Source organism: Martes martes, assembly GCF_963455335.1.
Source record: "Martes martes genome assembly, chromosome: 18".
NCBI lineage: Eukaryota > Metazoa > Chordata > Mammalia > Carnivora > Mustelidae > Martes > Martes martes.
In genome coordinates, this window is record NC_137906.1 from 41,058,724 (window position 1) to 41,083,762 (window position 25,039).

The 25,039-nt window shown below is 59.0% G+C and overlaps 1 protein-coding gene across 3 annotated transcripts in view; it reads left to right on the forward strand.

The window, feature by feature from the left end:
- Window positions 1–1,303: 1,303 nt before the first annotated feature.
- NPRL3 (NPR3 like, GATOR1 complex subunit) overlaps window positions 1,304–25,039 on the forward strand; it is a 38,889-nt gene continuing 15,153 nt past the window's right edge. Inside the window, exons 1-7 of one of the 3 annotated variants that reach the window (XM_080830184.1) lie at window positions 1,304–1,423; window positions 6,123–6,192; window positions 10,370–10,408; window positions 14,036–14,165; window positions 17,038–17,112; window positions 21,527–21,680; window positions 23,753–23,834. In XM_080830184.1, the coding sequence (XP_080686310.1) occupies window positions 1,306–1,423; window positions 6,123–6,192; window positions 10,370–10,408; window positions 14,036–14,165; window positions 17,038–17,112; window positions 21,527–21,680; window positions 23,753–23,834 (668 nt within the window). In that variant the 5' untranslated portion in view covers window positions 1,304–1,305. Of the gene's footprint in view, window positions 1,424–2,331; window positions 2,361–6,122; window positions 6,193–10,369; window positions 10,409–14,035; window positions 14,166–17,037; window positions 17,113–21,526; window positions 21,681–23,752; window positions 23,835–25,039 lie in introns of those variants that run through there. The other 2 variants (XM_080830185.1, XM_080830186.1) reach the window with 2 other exon arrangements.

Genomic DNA, 25,039 nt, shown 5'->3' on the forward strand with positions numbered 1-25,039 from the left:
GACTGGGCGAGCCAGGGCCCGTCACCCATTGTCCTAGGGCTGGGTTCTGGGTTGAGCTCTACGTTTGCTTGTTAGCACGAGCTGGATAGGCGCCCTACAAGGTCCGCAGCTGTTTCCCTCCTCCCGCGCGCGCATGCGCTCTCCGCCTTCCTGGGTGGCGCCCTCCAGCCCCAGGCTCTGATCTAGGGGGTCCCCTGACATCCTTCTCGTCTGAGAAATCCTCGCCTAGTCCAAGCACAGGACGGTGTACGCCCGTGTGTTCTTGTAGGAATTCTGCAGTGTTGGCCCTGACATGTAGGTCTATGCTCCACTCAAGAGTTTTTGTTTTACTTTTTTTTTTTTAAAGATTTTATTTATTTATTTGACAGGCAGAGATCACAAGTAGGCAGAGAGACAGGCAGAGAGAGAGGAGGAAGCAGGCTCCCTGCTGAGCAGAGAGCCCGATGCGGGGCTCGATCCCAGGACCCTGAGATCATGACCCGAGCCGAAGGCAGAGGCTTTAACCCACGGAGCCACCCAGGCGCCCCGTCTTTACTTTCTTACTGCGGTGAAGTCTGAGCTTTCTGCTCTACGCGAAAGGGACCGGCCCAGCCCTGCAGCTGCGTGGGTCCCCACTGCTCGCAGCCCCGCGCATGCGCCCAGCTTTCCGGGAGCCCGCCCCTCCCCCCCGCGCGCGCACAGACCGCCTGCGCCTGCGCCTGCGCCGACGCCCCCCCCCCCCCCCGCTTGCGCGCAGGCGCATTCTGCGCTGGTTCTTGACCCTGCCGCGGACGTCTTGCGAAGTTGGCGGGACGTGGGTGGTGGTTCGTGGGTTTGCAAGTTCCGGGGTCGCGTCAGCCCGGCTCCTGGCGCCGCACGGTTCCACGGCCTCGGGCGCGTCCTCGTCAGGCCCGCTCAGCCCCGCCCTGGGCGCGTCGTCCCCCGAGCCTCCCGCCCTCCGGCCCATCCTCCTCAGGTTGTGCCCCTGCCGGCCCGGGCGCGTTCTCCTCCCCCCGTCCCCCTCCCTTGTCCCCAGCGTCCCCGCCTCCAGCGTCCGCCCCCCCGTCTCCCCCTGTGCCCCATCGTCCCCGTCCCCCCCGGTCCCCTAGCGTCCCGGTCCCCCCCGTCCCCCAGCGTCCCGGTCCCCCCCGTCACCGTCCCTTCCCCCCGTCCCTCCCCAGCCGTCCCCCAGCGTCCCGGTCCCCCCCGTCCCCGTCCCTCCCTCCTCCGTCCCCCAGCGTCCCGGTCCCCACCGTCACTGTCCCTCCCGCCGTTCCCCGCCGCCCCCGCCCCCAGCGCCCCCCCCCCCCCCCGGTCCCCGGCACCATGGGCGACAACACCAGCCCCATCAGCGTGATTCTGGTGAGCTCGGGCAGCAGGGGCAATAAGCTGCTGTTCAGGTACCCCTTCCAGAGAAGCCAGGAGCACCCGGCGTCCCAGACAAGTAAGTGAGCGCCGGGGAGGCCCGCCCGCCCGCGCTCGGACGCACGTCCGTGACTTGGGTGTCCCCGAGGATGGAGGCGCCGCCTGCCGCGTCCCGAGCGGTCGGGGGTACCCGGAGTCAGAGAAAGTCCGCTCGGAATTCCGCGGCGCCCCTCCGGCAGCGCCCGCCCTGCCTCCAGCCTCGCAAGAACGCGCTCTGGCCCCGCGTGGACGGACTGGGCTTGAAAGACGGACCCAAGTGCAGGCTCAGGGCAGGTGCTCTTCGAGCCCCTCCCGCCAGGTCTCCTTCGCCTCGCGGGGGTGACCGCGTGCCCCTCTGGGCTGCGCCGCTCCCGCAGGGCCGTGTGTCCCGGCGGTTCCCCCACATCGTGCGTCGCCCTGCAGGCGCCCCTTTCCGTGGAGCCCCCTTCCCTGGAGCACCCTCGCTCCCGGAGAGCCCGCAAGAACATACCCTCTCCCTGGGGATGGAAGCTTGGGGTACATACAATGTTTCACTCTCCCGAAGGTACACGGATACTTTGTTTCAACAACACTTTTACATTTGTCAGCATGGTACACGGTCTTAAAGGTGCAAAGGGGTATAGATGACAGGAGTGTCCTTGCCCGCCATGGAACCCCAGCCCCTGGGCTTCCCGTCTATGGGCAGCTGCTGTTACCATGTCCCTGTGCCTTTTCCCAGAACCTTCTGTGTTAGTACACCCATGTGCACACCTTTTCTTTCCTTTTTAAAATTACGTGCTTTTTAAGATTTTTTAAAAAATTTATTTGACAGATCACAAGTAGGCAGAGAGGCAGGCAGAGAGGAGGAAGCCGGCTTCCTGCTGAGCAGAGAGCTTGATGCAGGGCTCGATACCAGGACCCTGGGATCACCACCTGAGCCGAAGGCAGAGGCTTTAACCCACTGAGCCACCCAGGCGCCCCTATGTGCTTTTTAAAAGGTTTTATTTTAGTAATTGCTACACCCCCGTGTGGGGCTTGAACTCAGGACCCTGAGGTCCAGAGTCCCATGCTCATCTGACTGAGCCAGGTGCGCCCAGGTGGTTTATTTTCTAAGCAGAAGTGAACGCACTACACACTCGGTTTCGCCCTTGTTTCCGTATTCACTTTACATGTTGCGTGTAGATTTGGAATCGTGATCAGAATCGTGGGATGAACACACTGTGATTGATTTGTTAGTCCTCTGTGGACGGGCATTCCAGTTGCTTCCAAACTTCGGCTAATACAGACAGTGTGAGCGTCTTTTCTGTATCCAGGATCATTTCTCAGAATGTAGGATCAGCCCCCTGAAGTGGGGAGGTTGGATCTAGGAGATAATGAACATATTTATTTTTAGTAAGTCAGATTTCTCTGTCTTCATTAATGAGATGGGTGAAAAGTTGTATCTGAATGTGGTTTTCTGGGTGTTGTGTTTTATTTTTCTATATTTTGAAGATTTTACTTTATTTTATTCATGAGAGACAGAGTGACAGGCAGAGGCAGAGGGAAAAACAGGCTCCCTGCTCAGGGAGCCTGATGTGAGACTCAATCCCAGGATTCTGGGATCATGACTGGAGCCGAAGGCGGACACTTGACGGACAGCCACGCAGGCTCCCCAAGGGTTTTGTGTTTTAGAGAGCATGGGTGAGCGAGTGCGCATGGAGTGGGGGGACACGGAGGGGGGCAGAGAGAGAATCTCAAGCAGGCTTCGTGCTCAGCGCAGAGCCCAACGTGGGGCTTGATCTCATGACCCTGAGAACATGACCCCGGCTAAGATCAAGAGTTGGACGTTTAACGGATTGAGCCCCCCACGTGTCCTGATAGTGGTTTTGAGGCGCGTTTGTCTTAGGACTGAGAGTGCACATGTTTTCCTCCTCTCAGAGCCATTTGGGTTTCCTTTTTAGCGTACAGCTTACTCTTCACCTTTCTCTAATTTCATCTTGGGTTGAGTTTTTCCTGTAGATCTGAAAGGGCTCTTCATATATTTAGGGTAAAAATGGGCCTTTGTTACAAAGCCATATGATCTTAGTTTGCCTCTGTGTAGTTCTGGCTGCATAGAGTTTTGATTTTATGGAGTCGAGTTTTCATTCCGTCTTTTGTGGTTTCTGAGTTTTGTTCAACATAGAAGGGCCTTCTGCTCTCCAAGATTATTAACAAAAAGAAATGAGACTTCTGAGATTTCCTTTCTCCTATTAATTAGCTTTTTTTCCTCTAAACTGTTTCTCTTGCTGTAAATGGAGGCTTGTGGTAGGAGTGGGTGTCTTCTGCACGCTCTGCCAAGAGTTTGCGCATGTCCGGGAGCCCAGCGGAGCAGGTGCAGCGATGGGTGAGGGCGGACGTGGGACTCTGGGGCGCCACGGCTGCAGACCGGTTGGTTCAGGAGCCGCCATAATTTTCTCTTCCCTCCCTGGTTGGGTCCGCTGCCGTTATCACATAGTAAATTCCATGTTTCTTTTTTTTTTTTTTTTAAAGATTTTATTTATTTGCCAGAGAGAGAGAGAGAGAGAAAGTACACACAAGCAGGCAGAGAGGCAGGCAGAGGCAGCGAGAGAAGCAGGCTCCCTGCTGAGCAAGGAGCCCGATGTGGGACTCGATCCCAGGACACTGGGATCATGACCTGAGCCGAAGGCAGCGGCTCAACCAACTGAGCCACCCAGGCGTCCCGAATTCCATGCTTCTTTGACTTTATTTTTGACCTTTCTTATTTCTCCCAGTGAAGTGCGTTCCATGTGGGTGAACTGTTGTAACTTTACGCTGTTACACTTTCAGATGGGACTAGTCACTTACCACGACGTCTCTTTTTCAGCATTATCCAGGCTGTTTGTGGCTCCCGTTCACTTGGAACGTCACTAGTACTGAATGTATTGGGTCCTACCCCCAAACTGTTGATGGCGTCGTGGGGGTCAGGTTAAATGGATGGGTTAACAGGGAAGAAACGGCGTCTTTGCTGTTTCTTAGGGCATGGCACGTCTTCTTTTCGTTTGTATCTCCTTTGCTAGCATCGCTGGTTTCCTCACAGACCTCTTGCCTGGGATGAGCTTCTTACGTTCATCCCAAGGTCTTTAAGCTCTATTACTCTGGTATGTGAAGGATAGTGGCACATGGACATGTAAAAATTCTTTCTTTTGCCCGTGCGTTTTCTGGCCCAGCTGTCATCATACACTGAGAGGGTCCGTGTGTGTACACGTGTGTTATCCTTTTTTTTTTAAACTAAATATAGTAGCAAAAACATTTGCTATTATCATAACTTTTTGGAAAGTACAACTTAAAAAAATATATTTATTTATTTATTTGTTGGGGCGCCTGGGTGGCTCAGTTGGTTGAGATTTTGCCTTCGGCTTTGGTCATGATCCTGGGGTCCCAGGATCAAGGCCTGCGGCTGTGGTGCTCCCTGCTCAGTGGAGATCCTGCTTCTCCCTCTCCCAATGCCCCTCCCCCTGTTTGTGTGCTTTTTCTCACTCACTCTTTTTCTTTAAAGATTTTATTTATTTGACAGACAGAGATCACAAGTAGGCAGAGAGGCAGGCAGAGAGAGAGGCAGAGAGGCAGGTGGGGGAGGGGGAAGCAGGCTCCCTGCTGAGCAGAGAGCCCTGTTTGGAGTGCCCCTTGCTCACTCTTTCTCTCAAATAAATAAATAAAGTCTTTAAAAAGATTATTTGGGGGTGCCTGGGTGGCTCAGTGGGTTAAGCCTCTGCCTTCGGCTCGGGTTGTGATTCCAGGGTCCTGGGATCGAGCCCCGTGTCGGGATCTCTGCTCCGTGGGGGGCCTGCTTCCTCCTCCCCCTCTGCCTGCTTCTCTGCCTACTTGTGATCTCTGTCTGTCAAATAAATAAATAAAATCTTTTTAAAAAAATAAAAAGATTATTTGACAGAGTATGCGTGAGAGAGAGAGAAGGGGGAGGGGCAGAGGGAGAGACCCCAAGCGGATTCCCTGCTTGAGCACAGAGCAGTCTCAAGGTGGCGAGATCATGACCTGACTTGGAACCAGGAGTCGGTTGCTTCATTCATTGACTGAGCCACCCAGGCACCCTGGAAATGATAACTTTTTTGGAAAAGTATTTGTTATGGAGGGGCGCCTGGGTGGCTCAGTGGGTCAAAGCCTCTGCCTTCGGCTCAGGTCATGATCTCAAGGTCCTGGGACCAAGCCCCGTATCGGGCTCTCTGCTCAGCGGGGAGCCTGCTTCTCCCTCTCTCTCTGCCTGCCTCTCTGCCTACTTGTGATCTCTGTCACGTAAATAAATAAAATCTTTTAAAAAAATTTGTCATGGAGAAAAATATATAACATAAAATTTGCCATTTTAGCCATTTTTAAGTTTACACTTCAGTAACATGAGTTACATTCACCATAATTACTTGGCTGTGTTATGCAGCTGTCCCCCCTGTGTAGGTCCAGAATTTTCATCACCCCAAACTGAAATCTGTAACCATTACGCAATAACCCCGTTTCCCCTGTTCTCAGCCTCTGGTAACCTCTAGTCTGCTTTGTGTGTCTGAGTTTGCCCACTGAGGTGTTTCCTGTAAGTGTCGCGTTTGTCCTTTTGTGTCTGGCTTTCTCCACCCGGCTCCGTGTTTTCAAGTTCCCCACGTTGTCGCCTGTGTCAGAGCTGCATTCCTCAGGGCCGCAGTGTGGGTCTTAGAAGCCGTCTCTTCTAACGCGCCCCCCGTCCTCGGGTCGGTGGCGGGGCCCGCGTGCTCAGCCGCTCTCCCCTTTGTGCCCTCGCCCAGATAAGCCTCGCAGCAGATACGCGGTCAACAGCGCTGGAGACCACGCCGACGACCAGGACGGGGATTCCAGGTGAGTGCTGGGGGGCACTCGGGTTGGGGCTAGACCTGCCCCGGGCCTGGGAGGGCCCCACCTCCCGCTGACCCGGTGTTTTCTGCCGCCGGAAGCCCGGTGCCCTTTTTCCCGTGTGGTGGGTGTCTGAGGTTGTGCAGAGCTGGGGATTGTGTTACCGGGGTCTGACCTGCGGCCCAGCGTGGCCCCGTGTTCCAGCCGGGGAGCCGGCTGCGCGGTGAGGCCGGAGAGCGCGTTCGTCCTCTGTGGGAGGAACAGGGAGAAAAGCAGACGGGACTCCTCAGGCCGCGGGGAGGTGCCTGCGCGCCAGAAGCCTGTTCGGTGGGGACGGGCCGAGAGCCGGGCCTCATGTGACCCTTGCTCTCTTAGGGCACAGGTGAGAGGCAGGTCTGGTTCCTTCCTGCGTGTGCTCCCGCTGCTTTTTCTGGGACGAGCTGTCAGGGTGGCGGACGTCAGGTGTGACTACGTCTACCGTACGCTTACTTTAAAGCCCAGTGAATGGTAACACAGGCCCAGCTGACGGACGGAGGGTGGTGAACCGGCTGTCCTGGGCGCCTGTAAACGCAGCTGGGACCCGAGTGAGGTAAAGGACTCCGCCTGCACTGTCCCGTGGCGGGAGAGCTGAGGCCCCCGCCGGGCCTCTGCCGTGGGGTGAGCCCGTGCGGTCTCCCCGAGTCCTCTCGAGCAGGCCCCGTACCTGCCGCGGTGTCATGCAGTTTCACAGTGTGACTTTGTCCTTTCTTGTGAGGGTCGTGGGGCCTCGGGTGCGACCGGTGACCGTCTCTGAGGGCAGCAAGCTTTGAAGGAGAGACCAGTGGGGCGGGGAGGGCGTGTGGGGAGCGGTCAGACATGTGTGGCTGGTTCCGCTCGATGGAGAAGCTGTGGTCCCCTTGTCCTCTGAGGTCGGCCACTTGGAACAGGCTCTTAGAAGAGTTTTGCCCCTGCCCACGGGGCGCCTTCACCTTGTCCTCCACCTGGGGCACAGATGGCTTTAGAGCAGGGCTGGCCGCCTGCCCGCCTGCTCTAGCTGCGCAGATGGGAGGCTCAGGGTGCGGAAGGCGCAGAAAGTGCTCTGGGTTTCCTAGGAGGCCGGCAGCACCTGACTCCTGCAGGTGACTTACAGGCTTACCGTGGCAGACTGAGGGAGGTTTTTAGGGAATTATTTCAGTATTTGGCATGAAGAAGAGGAGGAACCTTGGGAGCGAGACACCCTGGGCCTCTCGGAATATCCCAGGTAATGCTGTTTGCGAAAAGAGCTGGTTCTCTATACTGTCTCTTTCATTGAACTGAAGAAGTCCTTCCTTTGGGAATTGGAGCACAGTGTGGCCTCTGCGTATGCTACTCCCAGCCACCCCTGTGGTCGAAGATACAGGTTGATACCTTTGAGTGCCCAGCTGTATTTCGTCACGTCGGCCTGCCGCGCCTCTGGTGCGGGGGGCAGCCGCGTGATGGCTCCGACGCCTTCCTGGCGTAGTTCAGGGTTCTCCTCGATGGTCTTCTCCAAGGTGCTTTTCTTCTGTTCCCGCTTGCTTTGCCAGACTGAAGCCACGTTAACAGGCCACTCGTGCAGCTTCTGAGTGTGGTGACGAAGGTGCACTGCCCGAGAGACGTGAGGGCGCGGGGCTGTGCTGCCCACTGTTAAAGTCACCGCTGAAACAGAAATGAAGTTAGGTGAAGTCCGTTCCTCCTTCGCACCAGCTGCATTTCAGGTGCTCGGGGGTGGGGCGCGGGTGACGACTGGCTGCTGTCCCGAGTGGCTCAGATCTGCAGTGTCTCCACCGCGGTAGAAGGTTCTGTGTTACAGCACGGGCTTGGAATTCAGTTGTAAAGTTGTAGCACTCCTGTCGGGTGAGTGCTGGGCACCAGGGGGCTCGCGCTACTTTTGTTCCTTCTTTTTTTAAAAAAGATTTTATGTGTTTCAGGGAGAGTGAGTGAGATGCAGAGCCTGAGCAGGGGCTGAGGGAGAGGGAGGAGCAGGCTCCCCGCTGAGCCAGGAGCCCCAACGGGGCTCAGACCCAGGAGCCTGAGATCATGACCTGAGCCAAAGGCAGACGCTTCCCTGACTGAGCCCCCCAGGTGCCCCTGGGGAGGTCATGCTCACGCATCTCCCCCCCCCCCCCCCCGGCAGGGGCGCAGACCGTCAGGAGAGGTCCTGGAGAAGGCCTGGCGTCAGTCACAAAGACTGTCGTTGGCGCCGTCCCGCCCAGCATGGAGTGTTCTGGGCACTCTCACAGAGAAGCCGGTAGCTCGAAGAAGAGTCGACTTCATTTCAAAACACTCAGAAATCGTTTTACTTTAGATAGAATCCAGACGACCTCAGAGGTTTTTGTCCACACCTTTAAATTCTTGGTTAGCAGTGTGGGGCACTGGAATCAGGGGGCCCTACTGCCCTCCTCAGGCCTGGCCACCTTTCTGTAAGCCGTGGGTCCAGCTTTTGGGCACATTCACCCCCTCAGCTAGCCCGAAACCTCGGCCAACCGTGCCAGAGTACAAACAGGCACACAGCTGGTCCTCTCCACCGGGGGCACGGGGCTCCACCAGGCCTCTCTTGACAGCTTTGCTTCTGCTAGTGTGCGTGTGCACGTGTGTTAGAAAGGTAGCCCTTGGGGCGCTTGGGGGTCAGTCGGTGAAGCCTCTGCCTTCGGCTCGGGCCAGGATCCTGGGATCAAACTCTACGTTGAGCTCCCTGTTCAGCGGGGAGCCTGCTTCTCCCTCTCCCGCTCTCCCTGCTTGTGTTCCCTCTCTCTCTCTCTCTCTTTCTGTTAAATAAATAGTCTTGAAAGGAAGGAAGGTTCCCCTGTTTCCTAGAGCTGAGGTTGATGCAGAGAATGTGGGTAAGCAGTGTTGTCCCCGGGCTTGGGGATCCCCGCCCCTTTCCTGGCCCAGCCAGTAAGTCTGCACTGGGGCCTGCCTGCCCACGGTGTGCTGGGACATGTACAGGCCCGGGTTCTGGGTGGGACTCTCATTTTGAACCTGCGGTATATGGTCTTGGGCATGTTCCTTGTACCATGAGCCTCCGTTTCACTGTCTTCAGACGCCTGAGGGTGGCAAGGCCCCTCTGCCTCCCCCTCCCAGGTCTGGGGATCATGGGAACACGTGTGTCTTGGTGAGAGTGCTTGCTGGCGGCCCTGGCTCCCTTAGAGGGCAGACGCAAGTTCATGAAACATGCCGGGGGTGTTTGATGTGTCCCCGCCACAGCCGGGCGTGGGAAAGAGCACTGCTGGTTCTTGGAAGCCCCACACGCTCTTCCCTTTGGGAAGTGAGGGATTTCGCTGGGACCCGTTTGGTTGTAGAAGACAGAAGTTGTAGGGGCTGCACGTGCTCCTAGGGACTCTGACTTTCTGGGTGATCTTGGGAAGGTCCACAAAACATCTTACCCCCTTCACACTGTGTGCACGGGTGAGCTGACGTTTGGGAGCTGTTGAAGGAGGGGCTCTTGGCTGTGTGTGTGTCTCACGTGGGTCTGTGGTGTGTATTTCTTGGTGAGAGCTGTGCAGAGCCGCAGGCCCAGCGGGGCGGCCCGGTGTTCCCGGCATGGGGTCGTGGTAGGCTCTCATCCCTCCGGGGCTGTCTCCACTCGGGGGCTGGCCTACTCTCTGTCCCGTGGACACTGGGAAAGCAGCATGTCCTAGAACACAGTCCTCTGCAGAGTGACGTACTCTCGCTGCTGAAGGTCCCGTGCTGAGCAGGGGCTCGGCGAGCGTGGAGGGGCAGGCAGCGCTGTGTCGCGGGTTGAGGCTGCCGTAGTCAGTGGCGTTCACCAGTTCTCACAGGCGTTTCCATACGGGGATCTCAGGGGGTCCGACTGGGACGGTTTTGTCGGAAAGATTAAAATGCTGGCGCCTGGGCGTGCCGCTGAGACGAGTGGCGCTGGGCTCTGACCCCGGGCTTCCGGCCTTGTTCTCGCTCCTGAGCACTGGCTGTCCACCGTGCCCGGCTCTGTTTCCGTGTGGGAATCGGAGCTCTCGTGAGAAAACGGTGGTAAGTCTTCGACTGGACGAGTGTCTGTCCTCTTTCTTGTCCGGTAAGTCGCTTAGCCTTGCCCTCGGCCGTTAATGCTTGTGGTGGCGCTTCTGCTAGACTTTTAACACTGTTGTAATAAAACAGCCTTGTAACTATTCATGAATTTTAAAATCAGTGTGTTCGTTTGGTCTTGATGGTCCTGTTCCCATTTCAGCGAGCCATGTCCTCCAACCGATGAGCGATTGGTTGCAGGGTAAGACCGACGCTTCTCCACCACCTTTCTGTCTTGATTCCTGCTGCCTTCTCTTCTTGTAATTGTGCTTAAACCCTGATTGCCCTCAGTGTTGAAGAATGACTAACGAGGCACACAGGCTCTGGCTCGGACCTCATTGCCCGGTCCCTGCGAGTGCCCTTTCTCCACCTGGAGTTACTCAGCTATCCCCCACGCCCTGGGAGGCCAAGGCCAGGCTGGCTGCTGCCAGGGAGACTTCTGGGACCAGGCGTGCACGCAGACCTCCCCTCCTACAGGCAGGCACCAGTGGCCTCAGGAAGGTGGTAGGCAGGCAAGAACGGGGCTCCCTGTCTCCCAAGTCAGCGTCCCCCTAGAGAGACCCTTGGTCATTGCCTCTGGCTTGCATTTCTTTCTTTCTTTTTTTTTTTTTGAAGATTTTATTTATTTATTTGACAGAGAGAGATCACAAGTAGGCAGAGAGGCAGACAGAGAGAATAGGGGGAGGGGGGGAAGCAGGCTCCCCGCTGAGCAGAGAGCCCGATGCGGGGCTCGATCCCAGGACCCTGAGATCATGACCTGAGCTGAAGGCAGAGGCTCAACCCACTGAGCCACCCAGGCGCCCTCTGGCTTGCATTTCTCAGCCAAGTTCCAGGACGCCTCTCCCAAGAGCCAGGTGTTCATGTGATGCTTGGACTTGGAGGCTGCCCTGTGGGGCATTCGCCTTTGGAGGCGGAAATGTTCCTGTGGAGCTTGTGTGCCACTTCTCCGGGAGGGCACGGATAGCGCGGGACCCTCTGTGCCCCCAATGGGGCACCCGCCGGTGCTGGAGGCCCACGCAGCATCTGTGAGCCCCTCCCAGAGAAACAGTGGGCGCGGAGTGCAGTCCCCTCCATTGCTGCCTCTTCCTCCTCTGTTTTCTGGCCGAGCCGTAGGCAAAGCCCGTTGCCGAGTGTCCCAGCGGGGATGGGAGGGCTTGCCTGTTTCCGGCGGGGCTGGCTCGTCTCCAGTGCTTTTATTTCTTTTTTAGATCTTGCAGTTCCTCCGGGAATATTAGTTTTGCCGCAGCTGCGCTACTGTGTTGCAGCACACTCACCAGGGCTTTCATCTTCAGAACACGGGAAAGGATTTTTTGGACACAAATACTCTCACTCGTTTTGTTTACCTTTGCTGTTCATATCAGTTACGTCCCCTTCCCCCAAGTCTCATAATGGGACTCTGTGGCACTGTGCGTTAGGTCAGCAGACACAGTATGTGAAGTGTAAGCCACTCGAGTGTTTTCTTTTCTTTTTTTTTTTATCCTAAATGTGTAATATTAGGGACCGTGAGTGGATTTCTGTGTGGGTCAGACTAGCTTATACGGGCAGAGCAGCCACATGCCTCCCAGGCCACCCCAGAGAACCACTTAGGGCCGTGTGGCTTTTAACTTCGGCAGCCACGGCTCTCAAGTTGGCCCCCTCTGTTGTGTCCTTTCTGGACCCAGAGAGGGGAGTGTTTTTTATTTGGCCCTTGGAAGGGTACCTCTTGGGTCTGGATATTCATAAGCATGAACTGGGCCACCTCTGTTTGCCTCTGAATCTCAGAGCACATGTCACAGCCGGACTCGGGTTCCGGGACCGGTGGCTAAAGGCCAGGGCTGGGGCCCCTCTGTGGCTCTTCATGACGGTGCAGAGGTTGTCAGTGGAGATTTTTGGATATCACAAGAAAATATGAACCTCTGGGATGGTAGGAAGTTGTTTTTCTGTCCATCATCTCTGTGTCCCTCATATCGCTGGGTGGCAGAGTGCAGGGGCCGTGTTTGTTTAGATAGGGGTGGAATGTTGGCAGAAGTGCTTAGTAGGGCTTTATCAGCGGGAGCCTCCCTCAGCGTCACTGTATCCCTCCAGTGGGAGGTGCGGGGCAGGGTGAGCCATTTAGAGTTTTTGAAGAAAGCACATCACGCCTCCCAAGACTCTGCAGGCTTCCATCTCTGGCTTATTCGCTCCAGAGAATGGTGTTCCTGGGAAGGAGGGACCCACACTGGGCAGCCAAGGGCTGGAGCCGTGGGTCCCGAGTTCCCCAGAACGTCTCTGACAACACTTGTCTCGGAAGATCCAACTGCATTCCTGACTGTACAGGCGGCAGGGCAGCCCGTTTTGGCCAAAACCCTTGCATCTGGTTTGTTTTGGGGACCACAGAGTGATCAGGGGCTCCTAGAGGACCACGTTGGCCCTGGGGGAAGGCTGGAGGCCAGCATGACCAGCCCCCTTTGGCTGTGCTAGGCTCGCCTGCTGCCTAGGGGAGAGGCTTGGAGAGAGCCCATCCCTGCCTGTCTTGCCTTTGTCCGTGTGCTGGTTGACCTCGGCGAGGCTGTCGTTCCAGGCTGGTTCCAAGTTACGTCTCCAGCGTGAGACACTGAGCCCTGCCGAGGGCGAGGAACCCAGAGCAGCGGCCCCTTCTAGACCACGTAACGTGAAGGTCATTTGCTGCCTCAGAGTTGGACAGAAGCCGCAGTCTGCGGTAGACCTTCTCTTTGGGGTGGTGGGGGTTCGTTGCCGTGCTCCCTGCAGCGCGAGCCCCTTTAGAGGAGGAGCTCTGGAGGGGTCCTGATTCACTGTGGCTCCTCCGTGGAGGCCTGGGATGCACCCTGGCCGTCTGTCCTCATCGGCCTCCTCAGGACTATCGGGGCCTCCTTGCCCAGGGGCAGAGCGTGACTGTGGAGCCGCCCTTCCCCACACAAAGGGCCCTTCCGGCCTGATGTTAGATGTGCTTTTCCCAGGTGGAGAAACGAGCACAGGACTCGTCTCCCTTCTGGCTCCTGACCAGACACGGGGCCTCCATGTTGCTAGAGTGGAGGCCGCTGTGGCCTGGGCTCTGAGATGAGGGTCTGCGCTGCACCCCCAGCCTCTCCTCCCTGCGGTGACGCTCACTTATCTGGGTCCCCTGAGCAGGAAGGAACAGGGTTGCCCACGGGGAGACAGGTGTACAGGTGCTTCTCGACAGGGGTGAGCTCGACAGTGGTACCGAGGCGGTAGCCAGACGTACTGTCCCACCTTCCCATGGCGCCCAGGCTGGTGCGTCCCCAGCTTCGTTTCCTGTCACTGGCTCTGTCACCGGCTCTGTCACCAGCTCTGCATATCTTGCACTTCCTCAAGGTTTCTCCCCCAGTAAGAGCTGGAAGGTTGAGGTGCTCAGCGTAGGGGGACGCCCGGGGAGCCTTGCCGTGAGGAAGGTCAGTGAGTGACGTCCTTTACACACCTGGAGTGGAGGGTGCAGCCCGGCGAACCCGGGCCAGTCAGGCCAGCCGTCCCCACGCGCCTGTGCCCCTCGGCGAGCGGCTCCCGAGCCGGCTGCCGCTGCTGTCCCCCCTTGAAAAGCAAACTGCGGTCCGTCCTCCCTCCTGAGTCCCGTAGAGCACGCTGAGAAATGACAGCATGTGCCTTCGCCTTTGCTTGTCATGCCTTTTACCTCGTAATCCTGGGATTCATGTCCCTGGTCGCGGGGGCCGCTTCCGAAGGGCGGCTGACGGCAGCTTCTGGGTCGGCGGTGGCGATAGAGCGCTGCACGCACGAAGCTGCCGTGTCCCGAGACCTTTCTGCTCAGAGGGCAGGGGGGCCTGGGACCGTGGCACGTTGTGTCCTGATTTCCACTCTGCCCTTGTGTTATTTTAAGGTTTTCGGATGTCATTCTGGCAACAATTTTGGCAACCAAGTCTGAAATGTGTGGCCAGAAATTTGAACTGAAGATTGATAACGTGCGGTTTGTTGGGCACCCAACACTGCTGCAGCACGCTCTGGGGCAGGTACGGCCCCCCTGGGCATGTGGGGTTCTCCCTGGGCAGGTGGGGCTCTCCCTGGGCAGGTGGGGTTCTCCCTGGGCAGGTACGGCCCCCCTGGGCAGGTGGGGCTCCCCCTGGGCATGTGGGGTTCTCCCTGGGTAGGTACGGCCCCCCTGGGCAGGTGGGGCTCTCCCTGGGCAGGTGGAGTTTTCCCTGGGCAGGTGGGGTTCTCCCTGGGCATGTGGGGCTCTCCCTGGGCATGTGGGGCTCTCCCTGGGCAGGTACGGCCCCCCTGGGCAGGTGGGGCTCTCCCTGGGCAGGTGGGGCTCTCCCTGGGCATGTGGGGTTCTCCCTGGGCATGTAGGGTTCTCCCTGGGCAGGTACGGCCCCCCTGGGCAGGTGGGGCTCTCCCTGGGCATGTGGGGTTCTCCCTGGGCAGGTACGGCCCCCCTGGGCAGGTGGGGCTCCCCCTGGGCATGTGGGGTTCTCCCTGGGCAGGTACGGCCCCCCTGGGCAGGTGGGGCTCTCCCTGGGCAGGTGGGGTTCTCCCTGGGCAGGTACGGCCCCCCTGGGCAGGTGGGGCTCTCCCTGGGCAGGTGGGGTTCTCCCTGGGCAGGTACGGCCCCCCTGGGCAGGTGGGGCTCTCCCTGGGCAGGTGGGGTTCTCCCTGGGCAGGTACGGCCCCCCTGGGCAGGTGGGGCTCTCCCTGGGCAGGTGGAGTTTTCCCTGGGCAGGTGGGGTTCTCCCTGGGCATGTGGGGCTCTCCCTGGGCAGGTACGGCCCCCCTGGGCAGGTGGGGTTCTCCCTGGGCAGGTGGGGCTCTCCCTGGGCAGGTGGGGCTCTCCCTGGGCAGGTGGGGCTCTCCCTGGGCATGTGGGGTTCTCCCTGGGCAGGTACAGCCCCCTGGGCAGGTGGGATTCTTCCTGGGCAGGTACGGCCCCCCTGGGCAGGTGGGGCTCTCCCTGGGCAGGTGGGGCTCTCCCTGGGCAGGTACGGCCCCCCTGGGCAGGTGGGGCTCTCCCTGGGCAGGTACGGCCCCCCTGGGCAGGTGGGGTTCTCCCTGGGCATGTGGGGTTCTCCCTGGGCAGGTACGGCCCCCCTGGGCAGGTGGGGTTCTCCCTGGGCAGGTGGGGTTCTCCCTGGGCAGGTACGGCCCCCCTGGGCAGGTGGGGCTCTCCCTGGGCATGTGGGGTTCTCCCTGGGCAGGTACGGCCCCCCTGGGCAGGTGGGGCTCTCCCTGGGCAGGTACGGCCCCCCTGGGCAGGTGGAGTTTTCCCTGGGCAGGTGGGGTTCTCCCTGGGCAGGTACGGCCCCCCTGGGCAGGTGGGGCTCTCCCTGGGCAGGTGGGGTTCTCCCTGGGCAGGTACGGCCCCCCTGGGCAGGTGGAGTTTTCCCTGGGCAGGTGGGATTCTTCCTGGGCAGGTACGGCCCCCCGGGCAGGTGGAGTTTTCCCTGGGCAGGTGGGGTTCTCCCTGGGCAGGTACGGCCCCTGGGCAGGTGGGATTCTTCCTGGGCAGGTGGGGTTCTCCCTGGGCAGGTACCGCCCCCCTGGGCAGGTGGAGTTTTCCCTGGGCAGGTGGGATCCTCCCTGGGCAGGTACAGCCCCCTGGGCAGGTGGGATTCTTCCTGGGCAGGTACGGCCCCCCTGGGCAGGTGGGGTTCTCCCTGGGCAGGTGGGGTTCTCCCTGGGTAGGTATGGCCCTCCCTGTACAGGCACGGCCTGTCCTGGCTCCGGGGCCCTCAGGGAGCTGTGGCTCACACTGGTGAAGGCAGCCATCGTACCGTGCTGTGTCCTGACCCCGTGTGTGTGTGTGTTCAGTGAGCTGCGTATCCCCATAGGCCTGCCATGGTTTTTGCTCTTTGCATCCTGGGTTCTCCTGACTGCCACCTTCCCCTTTATATCTAGGATGTCCATCTCTGAAGTGGTGCAAGTCTTTTTTCTGATTTGTTAAATGACATCTTAGCAAGTAGGACGATTAATTCAGTTCTTACTGTTGTGCTAGACTTCTGGGATGAATGAAATGTTACTGAGGGGTTTTAACAAGATCGAGGACACTATTACCCAAGGGAATTTGACACCAGAACCCGCTAGTCAGTCCTTTGCACACAGAAGCAGGGCTTTGATAAGATGGGGTAAGATTCAGCTCTATTTATAGGATCCAGAAGCTGCCGTCCTCAAGTCTTTTCCATGAGTTTGCCTGTGGAAGGAGCTTCTGCGGGGGTCGGGTGTTCCAGGATAGCAGTCCATGGCTGGGGGCACCGGGTCCCACTGGTGACACCTTCCTCTTTACCCAGGCCCCTGTAGACAGGCCTCAGTCCCCGCTGCTGAGCTGCGGGTGGCAGAGGGGAGATGGGACATCCTCCCAGGAGTCACAGCCTACAAAACCAGGGATGGTGACGGTCCTGGTGGGTTGGCCCGGGGAGATGTGGCCACCCCCCTCCCACCCCCCACCCCCAGACACACTCCTGTGCCCCCTGCTGGCAACATGTGTGACCTACCGTGGCTGGCTCTGAGTGTTACCCTGTCTCTTCATCGTCCAGAGTGGTTGCCCAGCCGGGCGGAGACAGACAGCAGTGGGGGAGGGAGGGTCTGGGCAGAGAGTATCCTGTGTGCTCGAGCCTCTCCCCATCAAGCTCCCTTCCATTGCCTGCAGTAATCTTGTCCCTTGGGGCCGTAGCATCGACCCTCCCGCTGTTGTCTCAGCCGCGTTTCCATCGGTCTGTGCTGCCCGCGCTTGCCCATGTGCAGGCGGTGGCCACGTCTCAGAGACCCGAGGGCTGCTTTTTTCTGGGTTGGCTTCGGTCTGGAGCCTTTTCCTGCGCCTGAAGAATAGCTCTACACAGGGTTTCTTGGGACGTGGTGGCCCTCACTCATTAGATCGTATTTCTTTTCCAGGTCTCAAAAACAGACCCATCTCCGAAGAGGGAAGCCCCCACGATGATTCTTTTTAATGTGGTGTTTGCACTGAGGGTGAGCGAGCGCACAGATGGCTGGAGAGCACTGGCAGCTCGAGGGTGGGGAGCAGGGCCCCGGGGGGGGCGGGAGCAGGGCCCGGGGACGGGAGCAGCCGTTCATCTCCGGTGACGGCGTCATCGGCTCAGAGCTCAGACTGCGGGGCCGGTCCAGCTGCTGCCAGGCCCCTCCTGGGGCCCTGCGGGAGTTCACCCTTCCCGTGTTTTCTAAGTAAAATGCACATAATGTTTACCGTCTTAACCATTTTACAGTGTACGGTTTGGTGGCATCCAGGAACAACATGGTGTAGCTGTCACCACTGTCAGTTCCAGAACAGTCTCGTTGCCCCAGAAGGAGACCGCCTAGTCCTCATTTTCCCTCCTCTCCCGGCCCCCGGAGACCACCGGTGTGCCTTCTGTCTGTGGGCTTACCTGTTCTGCACTTGCGTAGAGACCGGATCCTACACTGTGTGGCCTTCGGCGTCTGTCTGCCTCCACGTAGCTCATGCACGTGGTAGCGTGCCTGCCCGCCCTTCTCGTGGCGGCAGCGCGTTCCGTGTGCGTGGAGCTCAGTTGGCGCGTTCATCTGTAGATGCGGTGGCAGATGGTTGTCTCTGCGCGCCGGCCGTTGGGAACGACGTGTGTGCATCTCTGCACTAGGGCCCGGGCTGTGACGGACTTTTCTGTCCAGGTGTTTGCGTGGACGCCCGGTTTTCTTTCCCTTGGGCACACACACCCCGGAGTGGCATTGCAGTGCCGTGTTGAGGACGGGCGGGACGGCTGCCCACGGCGGCCCACCGTCTGCCTCTTCCGCACCTGCACTTGTGGTTCTCCGGGTCGTTTTTAATCCGTAAGCCTCGGAGTTTCTCGGGGCAGTTCCCAGACTGCCTGAAGTCAGGTTAGAGGAAGTTTCTCTTTAGAGAAGCTGTCGGGATGTGAGGGACCCACGTGAGCATGAAAGCGCCCCCGGGAAAGCCTCACTGTGTTCTGAAAGGACCGGGTGTTGCCCAGGAAGTCTGTCCGGTGGCTGTTCTGTGACGGGATCCCTCTGAGCTACCGCACTGCCGGTTCGTGCGAAAGCAGTCTGTGTGCTTTCTGGCGGGCACACGTGACCCGCGCGCTGGCTTCACGGGAGCGTCCCGGACCACGAGACTGGGTCTGGTGACACGGAGCAGCGTGCGCTCTGCCGGCCCTCAAGAGTGGCCGAAATGACACGCAGCGGAGGGGACACCTGTAAAATGGGGAGTCGTTCCACGTCTCGAGGTGCTTTTCTCTGGAGAGAAAACCACATTCACTGTGAGCGGCTCGAAACCACAGTGACGCCAGGGCAGAGCCCCGTGGAGTGGGGCTCGGTCTTTAAAACTGGCCCGCGCTGCTGCGTTGAGACAGAGTGATGGGTCAGCAGGGGCTGTCCCGGGCCTGGCGTTCCACGTGGAGACCTTTACTTTGTCATTTTGGCCTTTGAACGGTGTAAATAATGTTAGCTATGACTGACAGAATTACGTGCTGCACACGTCCACCAAGAGAACTCCAGTAAGTAAGAAACAAAACCCCCAAATCACGACGAATGCTGTCGGCCTGTGAGCCCCGACAGTCCTGCGGGATGGGCAGTGAGAAGCAGCCACGGGTCTGCCCCACAGGCAGGTCCTGGTCTCGGGGGGACAGTGTGGGGGAGCAGACTGGGTGCCACCCCGGACACTGCAGTCCGGAAAACAAGCGGATTCTGGAGCTGCGAGCAGACTTACAACAGCGGCTGGGCCGGAAACAGCGCGGGCATCCAGCAGTCGGGGCGATGAGACGAGGGGTCGTTACCACTCTGGTGCGCCCGTGGCTGGCAGGGGTGAGGCGGGCGGGTGGGTGCTGCGCCGGGGAGCGAGGCAGTACAGGACCTCACACAGCAGAGGCCGTGGCATTGAGGAGCGGGAGGAATTTTAAATGACGTAAAGCAGCGGTATTTTTAAGGTAGAAAGTTATTTTCTCCTTTTTAATAGTCATGAAAATATCTATATATATACTTTTCTACTTTGGAGAGTTTTTTTTTCTAAGATTTTATTTATTTATTTGTCAGACAGAGATCACAAGTAGGCAGAGAAGCAGCACAGGGAGAGGGAGAGGCAGACCCTCCACTGAGCAGAGAGGCCGATGCGGGGCTCGATCGCGGGATCCCAGGACCCTGAGATCATGACCCGAGCTGAAGGCAGAGGCTTTAACCCACTGAGCCACCCAGGCGCCCCTCTACTTTGAAGAGTTTTAAACAAACCGCCCACTAGTGACAATAGTCTGACAATGCTCGTACACCCGTCTCTGATGTCCCCCGGCTGTCGCCGGCCCGCCCCGGCTTCTCCCCTGCCCTGTTGCTCTGGTGTTCTGGGCAAGCCCCCCAGCTCATGTCCGTTCAGTGCTCCGTACTGCGGGTGGCTTCTCTATGAACTGTGAACATTGGTGTTATACCGTGGTACCTTTTCACCCCTGATAAAGTTCGCCGTGATTTGGTATCAGCTAGTGCCTGGTGGCCATAGTTTTGGCCGCTGGCGTGTCTGGGCCAGGATGAAACCCTCGCCCTCACGAGTGTGTGGGCTGTGTCTGTGGGTCTCTGCCAGTCTAGGACCCTCCTCCCCCTCCGGCCCGTTGGTGGTCCGTGTTGGGGTCCGTCTCATGGTGCTTGCTCTGTGTATGTGTGTGTTGCCTGCAAATTGGACGTCTGCTCTGACGGCCTCGTTCTGGTTCGGCGCACTTTTTGGGAGCGAGAAAGTCTCACAGGCGATACCCTAAATTTCCTGCTGTTTCACATCACCTGTGGGGCAAATGCGGCGTTTCTGAGTTTCCCCTCAGGGCCAGCATGTCCTCGGTGGTCCCTCTGTCCCTGTGTCCAGAGCGAGCCTTGGGCTCTGCAGGCACCTGTGTCTGTGGTGTCTGGCCTGTGAAGCCAAGCAGGACACCCCAGGGCACCCCATCAGGGCGGGCCACCGGGCCTCGCCTGGGTGAGCACCCCGCTGCGTGCCTGGGAATGTGGGTGTAGTGAGCTCGGGCGTCTGACCTAAAACGCCGTGGTGGCCCGCTGGTGGGACCTGGAGCGTAGGGTCAGGCTCTCCCGTGTGACTTGGTGGCTCAGGAGGGGAATAGCCAGGTGCATGGGATCGTCCCTCCCGTGTTTACGGCTGGGACTGTCTGTACAGACTCCTCTGCAAGTGTGTTTTGTCCTAAAGCCGCGGCACGTGCTTTCTGACCGAGGCTCTGTAGTTCCTGCGTCTCGTGGGGGGCATCGCTGGGGGCCACGCTGGAGGGGCAGGGCTGCTGCCGGGGTGCTGGGCATGGCGTGAGGGCAGCGTTGAGTCCTGTCCCCCGCACGGGTGCAGGTTCTGTCTGTGAGCGTGACATCTGCTGGGAGCTCAGAAAATCTCTCCAAGTCTGGGGGGTGAAGGTGTTTACCCCATCTGGTGAGGGTTTGGTCCAAAAGGCTGGCTGTGGACACCTCGCTGGGGGGGCCCTGCCTGCCAGATAAACAGGGGGGGGCACCCCTGGGTTTAATCAGCGGTACCAGCGTCCCTCTCCCTTCTCCCACCTCCGCCCCTGGGGTGACTCAGCAGCCCTGCGGCCTCCTGAACTACTGAGTCACGGCTGGCCGGCTATCTGCTCCGTGGTGCATCTGCAGAGACCGGCCAGCCGCCTGCCCCACCCTGGCCTGGGCGGGTGTGGCTGCCTGGCCTCACTGCCCGTCTGATAGGTTTTGGAGCTGGTGCAGGGGTGCCCAGGGAGCCTGTGGGGAGAGGGGTGGGGGCAGCCTGCTGGCTTCGGTTAGCCATGTTTCTGCTGGAAAGAGCCTCTTCCTCTGAGGACAGTGTGTCCGGCAGACGGTGGGCCTGGAGCTTCTGTGTCCCGAGCTCCGTGTCCCTGTTGTAGTGGGTCCGTGTGGTTGAGTTCTCAGGAGGCCTGGTCCCACCCATCAGCGGTCGCTGCACTTGGGTGACCCCAAGCACTCTAGAGTTTGTGCTCTGCAGGGGCTCTGTCGGGCTAACTGCTGGGGGAGGTGCCACTGTTGAGCGTCTCTGGCCGGAGCCTGGGGTCCCACGGCGGGCGGGTGGTGGGATCTGTGCCTTCTCTGCCCCGGCCCCGGCCCCGGCGGGCTGCCCCGGCCCCGCCTGCATGGCCCTGCCGTGGTGCCCTGCCGTGCCTCTGCTGGTGGCAAATGCTGGGGGCCCCACGGAGCTGTCTCCGTGTTGCCTCCCGGGCAGCCGTTCCCCTGCCAGGACGCCGCTCACAGCGGTGTTGCTGTGACGGACGCCTGAAGGGACACAGGCCTGGGGACAGCAGTGTGCCCCGGAGAGGGCCGTGTAGACAAGGAGTCGAGCGGGTTCCTTCACGCCCTGCGGCCGGTGCGCCCGAGTGCTCCCTGAGCGCGCGTGCCGCCTCCGAGCCCCCGCCCTCCCCCGCAGGCCAACGCGGACCCCTCGGTCATCAACTGCCTGCACACGCTGTCCCGGCGCATCGCCACCGTGCTGCAGCACGAGGAGCGCCGCTGCCAGTACCTCACACGGGAGGCCAAGCTGATCCTGGCGCTGCAGGATGAGGTGTCCGCCGTGGCCGACGGTGAGTGCCGCGGGGTGTCGGCGTGCGCGGGCGCACACGCAGGCACCGGGAGCTCCTGTGACCGTCTGTAGGTCGTCCCCGGGCGCTCCGGAGGGCGCCCCACGGGACACGGCTGCTGACCCCGGAAGTGGATTTCCCATCCTGAGCCGCACCCCGCAGCGCCCGACGGCCGGTGCACGCGCCGGGGACTTGCCCAGGGGCCAGTGGGAACGCGGGGCTGGCGAGGAGGGCGCTTTCCAGTTCTCGGCTTCCCGCGAGCTGAGGGAGGACCTGACGGAGTCACCAGTTACTGGCTGCTGCGTGGACTTGGGCATTCCCTAACCACCTGTGAGCACGGGAGCGCCCCCCCGCCGCCCCCACACCCCCATCTCAGCTTGGGGCTCTGCAGCCAAAGGAGGCCGGACGCGGGTCTGAGGGTGAGCCCAGTCTGGCCGCGGCCGGACGTCAGAGTAGCGGTTGGCAGACGTGAGCTGGCCCGCTCGGGTGCGTTGTCAGTGAGAACTTGCTCCTTCCCTTGACAGCTGTCAGGATGTGTAAGTGTGTATTGGTCAGTTGTGCATTGATTAACAACGATCCACAAGTTTTGTTTAAAAAAATTCTTTTTAGAATCTGTGATTTTATCACGGAAGACATTTTTTTAAGATTTCGTTTATTTGAGAGAATGAGCACAGGCAGGGGAGCAGCAGAGGCAGAGGGAGAGGCAGGCTCCCCGCTGAGCAGGGAGCCCAGTATGGGGCTCCATCCCGGGACCTGGGACGTGACCCAAGCAGAAGGCAGACGCCCCACGACCGAGCCCCCCAGGAGCCCCTACCACAAGAAATGTTTAAAAATTCAATTTAACTACATAAATTTAGGTATTAATGATAAAAGACTAAGGAAAGACTTTTTTTTTTTTAAGGTTTTATTTATTTGACAGAGAGACAGAGTGAGCGAGGGAACACAAGCAGGGGGAATGGGAGAGGGGGAAGCAGGCTTCCGGCCGAGCAGGGAGCCCGATGCGGGGCTCGATCCCAGGCCCCTGAGATTGTGACCCCAGCTGAAGGCAGATGCTTAACAAGTGAGCCATCCAGGCTCCCCTAATGAAAGACTTTGGATCCTAAAAATAAATGTCATTGGTGTGAGCGAGTGGGATGAGGCCTGGAAGCATTGGCTCGGCAGGTGGAGGGCGTCTCGGGGTCTGTGCTCTGGGGCCGCCGGTGAACTCGCTGCAGGGCCAGGGGCCCCAGTGCTGAAATCTAACACATGACCCCTCTAAAGACCATTGAACAAATCAGCCAAAGTCTTGTCTTCATTCAAATGGGTGCACAGATTTTATAAAATAGAGTGCGGGGTTCCCTGATGTTTGGTTCAAAATGACTTGAAATTGGGGCGCCGGGGTGGCTTAGTCGGTTAGCCTCTGCCTCCTGCTCAGGTCATGATCCCAGGGTCCTGGGATTGAGCCCCACGTCGGGCTCCCTGCTCAGCGGGGAGCCTGCTTCCCCTCTCACTCTGCTTTGTTCTGTCTCTCACTCACTCTGTCAAATAAGTACATAAAACTGTACAAAAATAAATTAAAAAAAACCGAGTTAAAATTTATTTTCAGTTAAACTTTCAGATTTATTTGAGAGGGAGCACATGAGTGTGGGGGGTGAGGGGCTGAGGGAGAGCGAGAATCTTGAGCAGACGCCCTGCGCAGTGTGGGGCTTGATCTCACGACCCCGAGATCATGGTCTGAGCCAAAACCAAGAGTTGGACTTTGGACCCACTTAGCCACCCGGGCGCCCAGTTAACCTTGTTCTTTTTTTTTTTTTTTTTTAAATATTTTATTTATTTATTTGACAGGCAGAGATCACAAGCAGGCAGAGAGTTAGGCAGAGAGAGGGGGGAAGCAGGCTCCCTGCCGAGCTGAGAGCCCGATGCGGGGCTCGATCCCAGGACGCTGGGATCATGACCTGAGCCGAAGGCAGAGGCTTTAACCCACTGAGCCACCCAGGCGCCCCAGTTAACCTTGTTCTTATGCGTATTTCTGTTGTAGCCTTCAAGTGTTTCCTGGCTTCCGAGGCCCTAAATTCTCTGTGTTCTGATCGTTGCAGCGAGTGATGGTCCTCAGTCCCCGTTTCATCATATCCTGCCCAAGTGCAAGCTGGCCAGGGACCTCAAGGAGGCTTACGACAGGTGAGGCGGGCGGGGGGTGTGCCGGGTACCTGCGGTGGCCCTCGTTGCCTGTTCTCCTGTTGTGCCACTGATGGGGGCGGGCGCGACTGGGAGTGCCGGCCCCCCCCAGCCCCCGGACTGAACCTGAAGTCACCGTGTCACGGTGCCAGGTTTGGGGTCTGCCTCCTGAGGTGGGTGTCATGTCATCACTTCGCTGAGGAGGAGGCTGAGGCTCCGAGGGCGCCCCGGACCCTGTGGGACTTGGGGCCTGCGTGCGGGAAGGCGCAGGTGTTGCGGACACAGCAGAGCCTCATGGTTCTTCCCGTTGTATTGGTGTTCGCAGCCAAGAACTTCTTTTCACAGCGTGTCTACTGGTCCCTGACCCTGGGTCTGCAGTGCCTCTGGGAGGTGGGGGGCGTGGGCGGGGGCGCAAGGGATGGGCCCTGCCCCAGGATGTTGGTTCCCAAGGGGTCGCTGCCCAGACAGCGATGCAGGCCGCTCTGGGCCTCATCCTTGCACACCGCCCCGTGCCCACCCCTGGCCTTCTCGGGCCTTCATCCCATTGGTGGGCCCCGTGCTCCCCACTGGAGGTGGGCTGGGCCTAAGAGCTGTGGCTGTCGATAGCACGAGTCGTCCAAGCCCAGAAAGGGTGGCTTGTCGAGGACCCTTTTTGCGTTAGTCGTTTTCCTGATCTCACCAACAGTACGCGCTCGTTATCGATATTTAGGAAATCTAGAAAAGTGTCGAGAAAACAAAACCCGTCCATAGTCCCATACCCAGGGATTATTGTTAGGAGCATTTGGAAAATTTCCATCTTTTTGCTGTTTTAATGGAAGCTTTACGAAAAGGTCACACATCCCTCAGATCTGAAAATCAGAGTGTTGCGTTTGTTCCCCGCTGTACCTGCCCCAGGCTCCGTCCGGCCCCAGTGGCAGGTGCGCCTCAGCCCCGGGTCACGTGCCAGCCGCCCAGGCGGGCTTGAGGCCACGCAGGCGAGCACTGGCTACCTCTGTCCTTCCACACTGTGCTCACACACCGTCCCTGCCCTCTCCGCTCAGCGGTATGGCCTCGACCCCGCTGCACTGGTACGTAAGGACTTCTCCGTTGCTGCCTCCTGGTAGGCCAGCCCCTCTCCTGGGCCCTCAGTTGCCGTAGCCTCTGAGCCTCTGGGGCCCTAAGGCCCGCACCCGCTGCTCACGTGAGGTTGTGCGTGTGCTCCTGACAGC